The sequence below is a fragment of the Cynocephalus volans genome, chromosome 4 (genome assembly GCF_027409185.1).
Source record: "Cynocephalus volans isolate mCynVol1 chromosome 4, mCynVol1.pri, whole genome shotgun sequence".
NCBI classification, from domain to species: domain Eukaryota; kingdom Metazoa; phylum Chordata; class Mammalia; order Dermoptera; family Cynocephalidae; genus Cynocephalus; species Cynocephalus volans.
The window spans coordinates 153,868,065-153,880,173 of record NC_084463.1 but is presented as its reverse complement, the minus strand read 5'-3'; the positions used below and the strand labels follow the sequence as shown (position 1 = coordinate 153,880,173).

The 12,109-nt window shown below is 38.5% G+C and overlaps 1 protein-coding gene across 4 annotated transcripts; it reads left to right on the top strand.

The window, feature by feature from the left end:
* Window positions 1-1,202: 1,202 nt before the first annotated feature.
* Window positions 1,203-11,628, top strand: GLYATL2 (glycine-N-acyltransferase like 2). 4 transcript variants are annotated; one of them, XM_063095413.1, is made up of 6 exons: window positions 1,203-1,418; window positions 4,526-4,643; window positions 6,079-6,186; window positions 7,067-7,193; window positions 7,287-7,467; window positions 10,871-11,628. In XM_063095413.1, the coding sequence occupies exons 2-6, from the start codon at window positions 4,566-4,568 to the stop codon at window positions 11,277-11,279; spliced, it is 903 nt and encodes a 300-aa protein (XP_062951483.1). In that variant the 5' UTR covers window positions 1,203-1,418; window positions 4,526-4,565; the 3' UTR covers window positions 11,280-11,628. The 4 variants fall into 4 exon arrangements, with proteins under 4 accessions (XP_062951483.1, XP_062951481.1, XP_062951484.1 ...); XM_063095411.1 differs by having other exon boundaries at window positions 4,507-4,643; XM_063095414.1 differs by having other exon boundaries at window positions 4,503-4,643.
* The last annotated feature ends 481 nt before the right edge of the window (window positions 11,629-12,109 follow it).

Below are 12,109 nucleotides of genomic sequence, written 5' to 3'. Positions count from 1 at the left end.
CATTTTTAAAAAGAAGGAAGAATTAATTGATTGTATAACTCTATGCAATTTAATATTATAGCTTTATTAACGAATTACTTATATAAAATTTTAAATATGTAAAAATTCTTTGATAGATTGTGTGAACCATTTTCGGTTCAAAAACAGTCACTAAAACTATTAAATCCGATGCCTTACATAGCAAGCATATACCTAGATTGTGCTGAATCCTCGTTGATGATTTTTTTTTCTTTTAACTTTTTTTTGTCTTCTCATCACTGTGCTAAGAAGGACTCATCGATAATTTTTAATATGACCTTAGAATTGAGTGAAGTAGGGTTGTAAGAAGATATAAACTGCCTAAGTGTAGGGAATCAGTCTATGAGGCATAATGGGGTTATTAATAAAATAAGATCCTTGGCCTCAGATACAGGTGTCACTGCAGCCTAGTTTTGTGATCTTGGGGAAGATATTCATTTTCCCTCAGCATGGTATTCCTCTTGCGTTTCTCATTTCATAAATAATTAAAATTTGTGTAGTTGGTCCATGCAGATAGTGGGTAAAAACTGATAACTTTTACTTTCCTTTTCTTCTATCTCAATGTCTTCAAAATGTTAATGAAGATCAGACTCTTTTAGGTAGCTTTTTATAAAATACAGATTCCTAGGTACTCAGGGAGACTCTGATTCAATTGCTCTGGGGAGGTCCCTGTGTTTGTAACAAGCAAGTCCAATTAATCTTGTTGTGGATAATCTGAGGAGCACACATTGAGAAATAATTTTTACCTCTATTCCTTTCCTAAGCTAATTCTAGTTCCCCTCAGACTTCTGTCTTAGTAACTGTTTCTCTTTTTCATGCATCTACAACCCCCTTCCTCTAGTTTGCCCCTTCACATTGGAAGACAAAGTGTATAAAACTCAATTCTCATACTTACAATGATTTCCATGAGGCATTCATGGCTTTTCCAGGTCACAAATGATTAAAGGCATTAGTCCAGTTACTTTGCAGTGAGGCCAAAATGTTCAATTCTTTTGTTTGCCCTAATGGCACCATTTGAATAATGCTGCAGTTGGGCAATTTCTGCCAAATCCATACAGTTGCCTTAATATTATTTTAGCATAACCAATCAGGTACAAGTGATAATGTACAAATTAAAAGCTTCCGGTGAGAAACTTCTTATAGCCATAGAGGCTGCTCAGCAGAGAACACAGTCTTCCTCTGATCCAAAGCCTTTGACTTCAGTGTTAATGGACAGGACATGCAGTTTGCTCTGTAAGAATCCACAACTTTTTGAAAGTTTATGCTAAACAGTGACAACTTGAGTCAGTTCAAGTTTCGTGTGGTTTAGTCTACAAGGTGGTGTCTGCAGAAGCCTCTCCATTGCCTGACTGAACAAGTGCAGGAAGTGGTGTGTATACAGCTCTACAAAGAAATTTCAGGTAAGCAGAATTAGTTTGGACAGACAGAGTCTTGTTTTATTTTCTCAGTCTTTCAATTAATTAGGATCCTAGTTCTAAACAATTTTTATTTGTAAATTCATTTTTTTCCCGGCAAACCCTTGGAAGGAGCACTCACCAGAGTCTTAATATTGAGAACTAATTTTTCAAAAATGTTTAGGACTCTGGAGCTAGGAAGTACTTTAGGAATCAACAAAGTCAGTGTGCAACCTTGTGGACCAGTAGATGTCCAAATGCTTCCTGAGCCACAAATGATCAATATACATGTACCTTTCTCTGCCACCCTCTAGACCCCCATCATAACACTGAAAATGAAGAAAAGAATCATCATTTTCTCGACCCTCAATCCATGCCTCTAAAATATTACTTGTCTATTTGCATAGAAAAAACTTCCTTCTTTGAGTCGGTGCCATATGGCTATAATAAAACTTCACCCTTTCCTGTTGCTCTCTGCCAAATTCCTCTCCATTAATCACTGCATTTGGCGCCTGGCTCCCAGACTTTTCTGTCCATCAAACTCCTGTTACATCCTGGTGATGGCTGTGATGCCTGAGACTCCCAGTCTCTTACTGGCTTCTGCTCTACTGACTTGAATTGAAGGCAACAGACATACATCCAAAACTGATCTGCCTCTAAAATTCTGACCATCAGAAGCCTAACTTCTGACCCCAGTCTCTAACTCTCTATTACCATTGATATTCCTTGATCTTATAAAGTACTTTCATCCCTTCTTTCTCCATTTTTTCCCACTTGATCGATCCCCAAACTACTTTACTTCTTTCCCCCCTCTCTCCTAGGTTCCACAATTTGTCAGTTTAAAATATCTCTTTCTTATGTTGTCAAATACCTTGCTCCTTATCTTTTTTGCTGTTCCTGCCTTGAAAAACCTAACTCTGGTTTGCTTCAACTTGTCTTCTCTGCTTCTTTCCACTGGGGGCTGAGTTTGCCCATGTGGATTAGTACCACTCCCAAATAATGGTTTCTCATCTTCACACAGTCCTAAGAAATGTCTGACAATTCCTCTCCTCCGAGTCCACTTTTTCACGCCCCTAACCATTTCCCATCAAATTTTACTTTTTTCCTACACTTTCCTGGCACACTGTCTCCCATTCACTTCCAAAAGGAGACTTTTGGAAAAGAAAGGAATTCTAATTTTCTAGGAAATAGATGTTCAAAGATAATTTCTCAACTTTCTGCTCTTTTCCTAACCCTGAGTACTCACCTATGTACCTACATACCTGCATCTACACCCATCCTAATTTTTTTCTCTGATATTTCACTGGAAAAGGTATTTTTTTCCCTGTCTAGAGCTAACCCTAACACCTACACTTAGAATTATGGTTGAAGACTAATTGAGTTGGCTGGCACTTTGTAAGAGGTAGATGATTTTTCTTTCCCTGTTGCACCTCCTATTATATCCATTAGCCTATCAATTTCTTCCATTTTACATCCTCACCATAGTTACATTAATATGCTTAATTGTCTCATCTAATACAAGAAAGCCTTTCTTTGAGCTCTTGCACCTTTTTTCCCTCCTTAATATTCTCATGTTTTTCTCCTTCCATTTCTGGTCAAGCTCTTTGAAAAAGTTATCTTCATCTCCTCACATTTCATTTAGTCCCCAATTCCCTTAACCTGGTTTCTTCTCCATCATTTCCAAACAGATCTCTTACCAAGTCAGTAATAAACTCCTAACTCCAAAAGACACTGGCTTTCTTATATTCATCTCTCAGTTTCTCAGCAGACTTTTCTCCTGTGGTCACTTTCTCCTTGAAAGTTTTTCCTATTTTACTTTTATGATACTTCTCTTGTTTTTCACATTCTGACCATGTACCAGCCTCTTCCTCTCTGATGTTGTTAAACATCTATATTCTCCAATATATTTTAGTGGATAATTATAATAGGGTGACTATTGGATCAGGTTAAGCCAGAAGGATTCTACTACCTGGGAGTTCCAGGGTGAGTTGGAAAGAGGTGCATCCCGTTGGAGGGAGCTGGGCCAGGGTCCTGCATGGAGGGAAGCTGACTGTGGCATGGCAAAGGGGTGGAAGAGTATGTGCTATAGATGGTGGAAACAGGGAATATTGGCTATGCCCAACCTTTATTCCATCCCTTTTGTGCAACTACACCCCCCCCCAACACACACACATCTTACCTATGTGATTTTAGGAGTTCAAATAAAACTACTGTTGGACATTTTCTTTTTTATTTTAAAGATTCTGTTAGCAGCCACATTTTTGACTAAATCTGGAGAGCTGACTATATCTGAAGCAAAGAGAGTTGATTTCTTAGGCTTCAAGAAAAAGTATTCCAAGGGCCACATTTCTACTCCTCACTGATCCCATCGATTCATTCACTGAAAAAAAGTTTATTAATGTCTACACTATGCCAAATGTTGTACTACAATAAATTTCCTTGTGTTTACATCTTTATGCATATGTATTATTGTTTCCTTGGGATGAGTTTCTACATGTGGAATTATTGAATAAAAGGGTTTCCTCTGTTTTTAAAGTGGCTTAGATATAATCCCAGTTTCTAGATTTTGCCAATTTATGTTGGATAGTATCACCACTAATCAACAATATTTCTTCCTATGGTATTTTCCTTCAGGATAAAGGGACTAGCCCCAATATGGTCTTCAGGATCTTTTACAGGTGGTTGCATTCTTTCATAAAGGCTGAAAATACCACCCTTGCTATGGCAACATTAGAGCAAGTGTTTCAATGCCTCGGGACCTCTAGGGTCCCCAAAAACATTTCCTGAAGAGATGCACTTTTTGTTTGCATCTGGACAGCTGAAGACATTTAATTCTCAGATTCTTGACCTGATTTGAATCGAATGGGCATGGGGAGATTCGTTTCACCAGACATGTTAGGATACTTCTTACCATGGGATTGCAAGATCACTAAGGAGTCCTGAGGTCTTGTTGCAGCTCTGGGAGTTAGTTTCTCATTTGTAAAATAAAAAGTTTGCACTAGGTAATTTCTGAAGCCCCTCACCACTACCAATGTTGTCCCAAGTTACTTTTATTCTTCCTCTTCCTGGACACCTGTCTTATTTCTCCAGGCAGTTTTGTTTGTGTTTCTTAGATCATCTTCCCAAGGGAAGGAAGCCCAAGTGCCACACAAGATGTTTGTGCTTCGTGGATCCCAGAATCTTCAGATTCTGTATGAATCCTTGGAAAAGAACATCCCTGAGTCCCTGAAGGTAAGGGAGAAGGGGAAGAGCTGAGAAGAGAGGGCTGAGCTGTGAGGATGATTCAGGGCTCAGAATCATCCTGGACAGATGGAAATCCAAGTGTAAAGTTAGAACTTGTCTGCATGGATGATGTCAACATTCATATCCAGTCAATCACCTATGTCGCTTCTTTTTTGAACTTTTAATCATCTTTTGAATCCATTTTACTGTTATCTCTAGCAGATTTCCTTATCCCCTCCATGTAATTGCAATATCTCCCTGTCTTTAATCTTACTAGCCCACCTGCAGCTTGGTGATAAGAGTCACCTCTCTGACACAAAAGTGATCATAGCACTCCCTTGTTTTAAAATTTACAGTTGAGGGCCGAGCCCGTGGTGCACTCGGGAGAGTGCAGCGCTGGGAGCGCAGCGACGCTCCCCGCCGCGGGTTCGGATCCTATACAGGAATGGCCGGTGCACTCACTGGCTGAGTGCTGGTCGTGAAAAAGACAAAAAAAAAAAAAAAAATTTACAGTTGCAGTTCATCTCCAAGTCATAAAGTCCTCCCTCTTTCGCTGGGTTACAGAGTTTGTCATAAAATTCCCCAGCCTTTTATACTTCATCTCCCAACATTCCCCTGCCTTATACCACATGCTACCACCATGGAGTCCTCACAGTTCAGCAGTTATGATATCATGGGCCACACCTCCAAGTATTTCACTCATGCTTTTTTTACTACCTAAAATAACTTTCCTTCATTCTATCTTTATTTTGTCATGAAAATACTTTGCTCTCTATCAAGACCCAATTCAAATATTGTTTCTTTTTTCTAATTTTTTATTTTTTTTAATTTAAAATTAAATTGCACATATTTGTGAGGCGTTGTTCAATACATGCATGTATTGTTCAAAGAAAATATAAATGTTCAGGGGATAGATATGTTATCTACCCTAAGTGAATTAAATATAATTTCTTATGTAAATCTCTCCACTTCTTAGACAAGTAGTGCATTTCCTTCTTGGGATCCAACACCACCATGTGCATCCATCTATCAGAACACGTGTCCAATTGTGAATGAACCATGTGTCTCTCTATACTTCTAAACTTAACTTGAAGGCAGTGACCATTTTATATTCATCTTTGCATTCACCCTACTTAACACAAGTCTGATATATAGCAGATAGCAAATAAATTGTATGATATGAAATTTTTTTAAAAGAGAAAAAATGGCGTGAATTTTAAAAAATGAATGAGTGAATGTCAGAAAAGCCAGTTCCTGATGATCCAAGTATTAATTTGGATTTTTGTGGACACTCATTGTGCCTTCTTGTGGCACAACACCTTCCACTGAGGAGACCAATTAGGTAACCTGGAAGTCTGGGCTCTGTCCTGTCAAGTCCTTCTAGCTCTTGGTTATCTCAGAGAAAAAATTCATCTTCTCCTGTTTTGTTCTGTTGCTCTTACAGGTATATGGTGCCATTTTCAACATTAAAAATAAAAACCCATTCAACATGGAGGTGCTGGTGGATGCCTGGCCAGATTATCAGATGGTCATTACTCGGCCTCAGAAAGAGGTGGGAGCAATAGTTACTGAATACCAGGCCAGTCACTCACAGGATGTTATCTGTGTGGCAATGAAGGAATTGAAGCTTGGGGCTGGAGAAAGAACCTTGGCACCTCTGATGCATACAGGTTTTGGAAGAGCTGTTTGGGGAATGCTTGGGGGAGGGTGTAAGATAGTGAGATAAAGCTTGGACTTTGATTCAGTGGACAATAATCCAGGACTTGTAAATAACATTAGGATCGCATATGGTCAATCTTTTCCATCATGGTTCTGATCATAGGCATATATTTCAACATAGACTCCTGTAGTTGGAAATGGTTAAGAAGTGTTTTTGTGCGCAGGGACTCCCAAGGGGAAGTGCCAACAGCAGAGGGTAAAAAGGCTTCTGAAGGCAGACTTGGGCTCAGGTACTACTGTGAGTTCTGGCAGGATGGCTCTTTCCAAAAGTCCACTCTGTCTATTCACATGCAAAACATGAGCCAATCACTGTGCCAGCCCCAGAGTGCTGAGTCAGAATTTTCCCAGGTGCTGGCTCATCAAAAGCTCAGAGCCTTGAGCCCAACCCTTATCCCTGTACTTTTCTTGTATGATGTTAGGCTCCCTCTCTTTTAGACCCTTAACATACACCATTTCTGGTACATTTTCCATCCCAGACAATGGAGCTACTTACTCACCCTCCCAAGGATGGCTGACCTAAGTACTTCATCAGAAAGGAACCATCTTCAGTGTATCAATAGCAGTTTATTTTTTCAAGTGATTCCAAGGCCGTTTTCTGCACCTCTATCAGAAAAAAATAGAGGGTATCAAACATCACTAGCACTCTAGACCTATGCAAGAACATTTTGTGAATTATAGTGCTATGTAAATATAATTGATATTTGTTATATCAGGAGATGAAGGATGACTTGGATCATTATACCAACACTTACCACATCTTCACCAAAGCTCCTGACAAGTTAGAAGAAGTCCTAGCATGCCCCCAGGTTATCAACTGGGAACAAGTCTTCCAGATCCAAGGTAACTAGTCCAAGTTAAAAGGCAAAGACCCATGTTCCATTCAGAGCAGTTGTGGAAGGGGCGAAGCAGTACCTGTCCTTCTTCTCTCTCCAGGTTGCCAGGGGACCTTGGGTGAGGCAATAAGAAAGATTTCAGCCTCAAAATCAGTGCAGGTGGATTACTTGAAGACTGCACTCTTCAGGCTAGAAACACCAAGGAAACACAAGACTTCAAGTGATGAAAAGATGGAATTGACTGAGCTATTTAAAATGCATAAAGTGGATGAAGATAAGAAGTGAGATTTTATCTTTTACTTCCCAAATTCCAGATACATTAATTCATTTTTTTATTGGTTATGAATATTCATGAGATACAAAGCTGATTGTCACACCTCATGCCCATGATGTAAGGGCCAGATTCATACTGGCAGCATACCCATCACCACAAATTGCATTTTTACCCATGTCCCCCACCCACTTATCCACAACCTCCTTCTCTGTCCCCTTTTACCCCCCACTCCACTTTGTAGCCCAAGGAACGTTCTCTCCCTCTGCAGGTCCAATGTACCACTGTGGTCTTTCTTTCCTTCCTTCTTTCTCTCTTAGCTTCCACATATGGGTGAGAACATGTGGTATTTATCCCTCTGTGCTTTGCTTATTTCACTCAACATAAGTTTCTCCAGGTTCATCCATGTTGTTGCAAATAGAAGTACTTCATTCTTTTTTATGGCTGAGTAGTATTCCATGGTGTATATATACCACAGTTTCCTTATCCAATTATCCATTGATGGACATTTAGGTTGGTTCCATGTCTTGGCTATTGTAAACAGAGCTGCAATGAACATGGGAGTGCAGGTTTCCCTTTGACATGATGATTTCTATTCCTCTGGGTATATACCCAACAGTGGGATTGCTGGATCATGTGGAAGACCTATCTGTAGTTGTTTGAGAAAACTCCATACTGTTTTCCATAGTGATTGTACTAATTTACAGTCCCACCAACAGTGCAGGAGTTCTCTCCACACCCTCACCAGTATTTGTTATTCACCATCTTTTTGATTATAGCCAGTCTAACTGGTGTGAGGTGGCATCTCAATATGGTTTTAATTTGCATTTCCCTGTTGACTAGTGATGTTGAGCATTTTTTTCATGTACCTGTTGGCCATTTGTATGTCTTTCTTTGAAAAATGTCTATTCAGCTCCTTTGCCCATTTTTTACTTTATTTGTTTTCTTTACAGTAGAATTGCTTGAGTTCCTTATATATTATGCATATTAATCCCTTGACAGATGCATAAAGACTATACTTGGAAATGTAGTATCTGAGACTAAATTATGAAGGGGTATACAGTTGCATAGGTAAAGAAGGGAACTATGTTAGTTAATGTTTGCTGAGCATGGGCAAAGCCTTCATTAGATAAGATCCTTTACATATATTAACTCACTTAGGCCTCACAAGAGTCCTTCTGAGAGGGTATTGGACATTATGATGACACTTAAAAATGTTTACTGAAATTTTCTGTTTTACAAATGTACTACATACTACAGAAAATACACAAGTATACAAAGTAAAATGTAGAAGTCTGTCCACTTAGGTTCCCTTCTTACTGCCAGGAGTAAATATTCTTGACTCTGGTATGTAAGTTTTTAATACTCTGTGTGTGTGAGTTGTTTTTATTTTATTTTTTTCACAACATATGAATATACTTTACTGCAACTTCTGCAATGAATATACTCGTAAACAGATCATTGTAGAGTTGTATAAATATTTCCAAAAGCCAAAGTCCTAGAATTGAAATGGTTGGGTCAAAGAATATGTATATTAAATGAAAGATATTACCAAACTAGATGGTGAGACTTTGATGAATTTGATATGCAATAGCATAACATATGAAACAACCTAAATATCCATTAATAGAAAAATGAAAACAATTTATTATGGTATATCACCAAATTGGAATACTATGCAGCCATCAAAAAGAATGGAGCAGCAATATGTGAACTTATAAAAAAAGACTTCCAAAATATATTGCCAAGTGAAAAGAAAGATGACTAAGGTGGACAGATAGCATATATAGCATGTTATCACTTGTATAAATAAACAAATTTATGTACACATCTAAAATTGCATAAAATACATCTGGAAGTTTACACAAAATATGTTGGTATTCGTGGTTGCCTCTAGAGAAGCTAACTGGATAATAAGACATGAGAGAAAGAAGAGAGACATACTTCACATTAACAGTCTATTTATGCTAAATAGTTGTATTACTAATTCAAAAAAGTTAATTAAAATCTAAACACACAGTCACACATTCAACTGATTTAGCCAGGAGAGCTAACAATATTCAAATTCTGCTTTGGCCCACCTGTGTTCCCCTAAGACTCTTAAGAGAAACATATGCACAGGAGAAAATGGTAAATTGAAATTAAATAATACCTAACATTAAAAATCTGGAAATCTGTAATGAAGTACCTGCTCTAAAGTGACTCTTTCCTCTAAGCCCAAATGCGTATGTCTTGATATCTTGCCACTCTACATTTAGTTATGCAGGAGGGAGGGCAGGTGAGGATGCTTAAGATCTTTGAGGAAGCAGGTCCAGGATCAGGTCAGACATGGAAGAGAAAAAAAAAAAGGTTCACGACATGTAGAAAATTTAGTGTCTTGTGACTGCCCTCTAGCAAACATGGAGTGATTCTGAAATGGACAAATTTCTCAAAATTCTTCCTCCCCGGACAGGGGTAAACCTTTGAGATTTTCTCCATTTTCCACTCAGCGGATGTTATTGTGACTTTACAGATGAGAAAACTGAGTCTCAAATAACTTGTCCAATAAGAGAATCAGTGGTTAGAATCCCAGTAGTTAGCGCCAAAAATCTAATATTCTTTTTCCTACATTGGTGTTTCTTAAATGCATTTTTACTACTTCCCTAGAGGTATATGGTGATGGCCTTTGGTACACATGAAGATCAACATGCCTCTCACCTTCCTGTGGCGTACATTTTATTGGAATATCTGTTGAAAGAAATATTACTTGAATATTTAGATACTTTGTGAAGTAAGATTCGAAATCCACATATTTCATACATAGGTCTTCAAAGAAGAGTCAGCCACGTAGTTTATATCCTAGCTTCTTTAGGAACATGTGTTCATCTTCCTTAGGGTATTTGGACTTTTTGAGATGTGCTCTACTATGTCATGTTGACTGTCTGCTATCAAATGTAAGGTACACAGTGTCTCACTCCCTGCCTTCAATTATTTGGGGACATTTAGAAGCATACATATCACTGCTGTCATGTGTTGCATAACAACATTTCGGTCAACAATGGGCCACATATACAGTGGTGGTCCCATAAAATTATAATGAAGCTGAAAAATTCCTATCACACAGTGACAACATAGCAGTTATAACATTGTAGTGCAATGCATTACTCATGTAGGAGCAATAAGCTATACCACACAGCCTAGGTATGTAGACCATGCTATCTGGGTTCATGTAAGTATGATGTATGGTGTTGGCACACTATGAAGACTCCTAAGAATGCATTTCTCAGAATGTATTCCTGTCTTTAAGTGACACATAAATGATTTCTCCTCTAGGCTGTAGGATCCTCAAGTGAATGGATGGCATCTTGTTTATTTTCTGCAATCCCAGTATTTGGTAAATATTGACCGAATAAATGCACTTTTTTTCTTGACAGGAAGGGAAACTCTCTGAATATTTTCTTGGATCCCTCACATGCAGGCCTTGTAAATCAACAGTGGGAATTTGGGAAAAATGAGAGGAGCTTGAAATACATTGAACGCTGCCTCCAGAATTTTCCAGGATTTGGTGTGCTGGGTCCGGAGGGGCAGCCTATCTCTTGGCTTGTCATGGAACAGTCCTGTGAATTGAGAATGGGTTACACTGTCCCCAAATATCGAGGACAAGGCAACATGTGGCAAATAGGTTGTCAGCTGGAAAAGTATTTTTTTCAGAAGAAGTCACCAATTTATTTACATGTAGCAGATAATAAAGAGAAAGTGCAAGATATAGCGAAAGGTTTCGGGTTAATGGTTAGCCCTTGTGGCTGGCATCAGTGGAAATGTACCCCCGAGAAATATTGTTGATTAGAGCCATTGTTCATTTCACACCTTTCCTATCAGTGGAAACATATTCATACAAACATGAGCATGGTGATCTACATTAGCCACAAACGGCATCCAATTATCTGGGGTCTGTGTGTTCCTTAAGCCCACCCTTATATAACATTTTTTGTCCTCCTTTTTCATATGCTCACAGAAAATTAGAAGCGCCCCTCTTTAGGGTCATACTTTTCCTTTATAGTTACAGAGATTTTGGATTTCAAATCACCCACTGCCAATCATGAGTACCAAGAGAACTCTTTAAAAGGAATACTTTCTTTCCTTGAAGACTTCTTTGATGAAAGAATTCTCTTTGTTTATGCTTTGTTTATGTGTCTGAAAATAAAGTCTACTTTGAAAAGTGTCTTCTCTGGTATCCTTCCCTTTCTCCTACAAAGTGCTCCAAAGGATCTGTCAAAATCCCTTAGCTTCATTGCTTTTGATCCTGGGTACCCTCTGAGGAGCTTTGAGCCATTCTATTAAATTAAATTATGTGACCATCAGTGAAAGTTTGGTTTTCTAACCAGTTTTTTCTCACGGGGGTTTGCTAGGTTGAGTTGTGTGGCTTAACATTAGATTTTCAATATGATTTTTATATCTCTGATATATTAGTTTCCTATTGCTGCTATGACAAATTATTACAAATTTAGTGACTTAAAGCAACACAATGTATTATATTTATGGCAGTCGAAGTCCAAATGTGGCTAAAATCAAGGGGTCAACAGGGCCGGTTTCTTTTAGAGGTTCTAAGGGAGAGTCAGTTTCCTCGCCTTTTCTGGCTTGTAGAGTCTGCCTTCACTCCTTGGCTTGTGACT

Bases quoted from the DNA above. Each gene is read 5' to 3' on its own strand.
- GLYATL2 (XM_063095413.1), top strand. From the start codon at position 4,566: ATGTTTGTGCTTCGTGGATCCCAGAATCTTCAGATTCTGTATGAATCC. The intron at 6,187-7,066 runs GTGGGAGCAATA...TTGTTATATCAG, and splicing joins TTACTCGGCCTCAGAAAGAG to GAGATGAAGGATGACTTGGA. The intron at 7,468-10,870 runs GTGAGATTTTAT...TTTTCTTGACAG, and splicing joins AAAGTGGATGAAGATAAGAA to GAAGGGAAACTCTCTGAATA.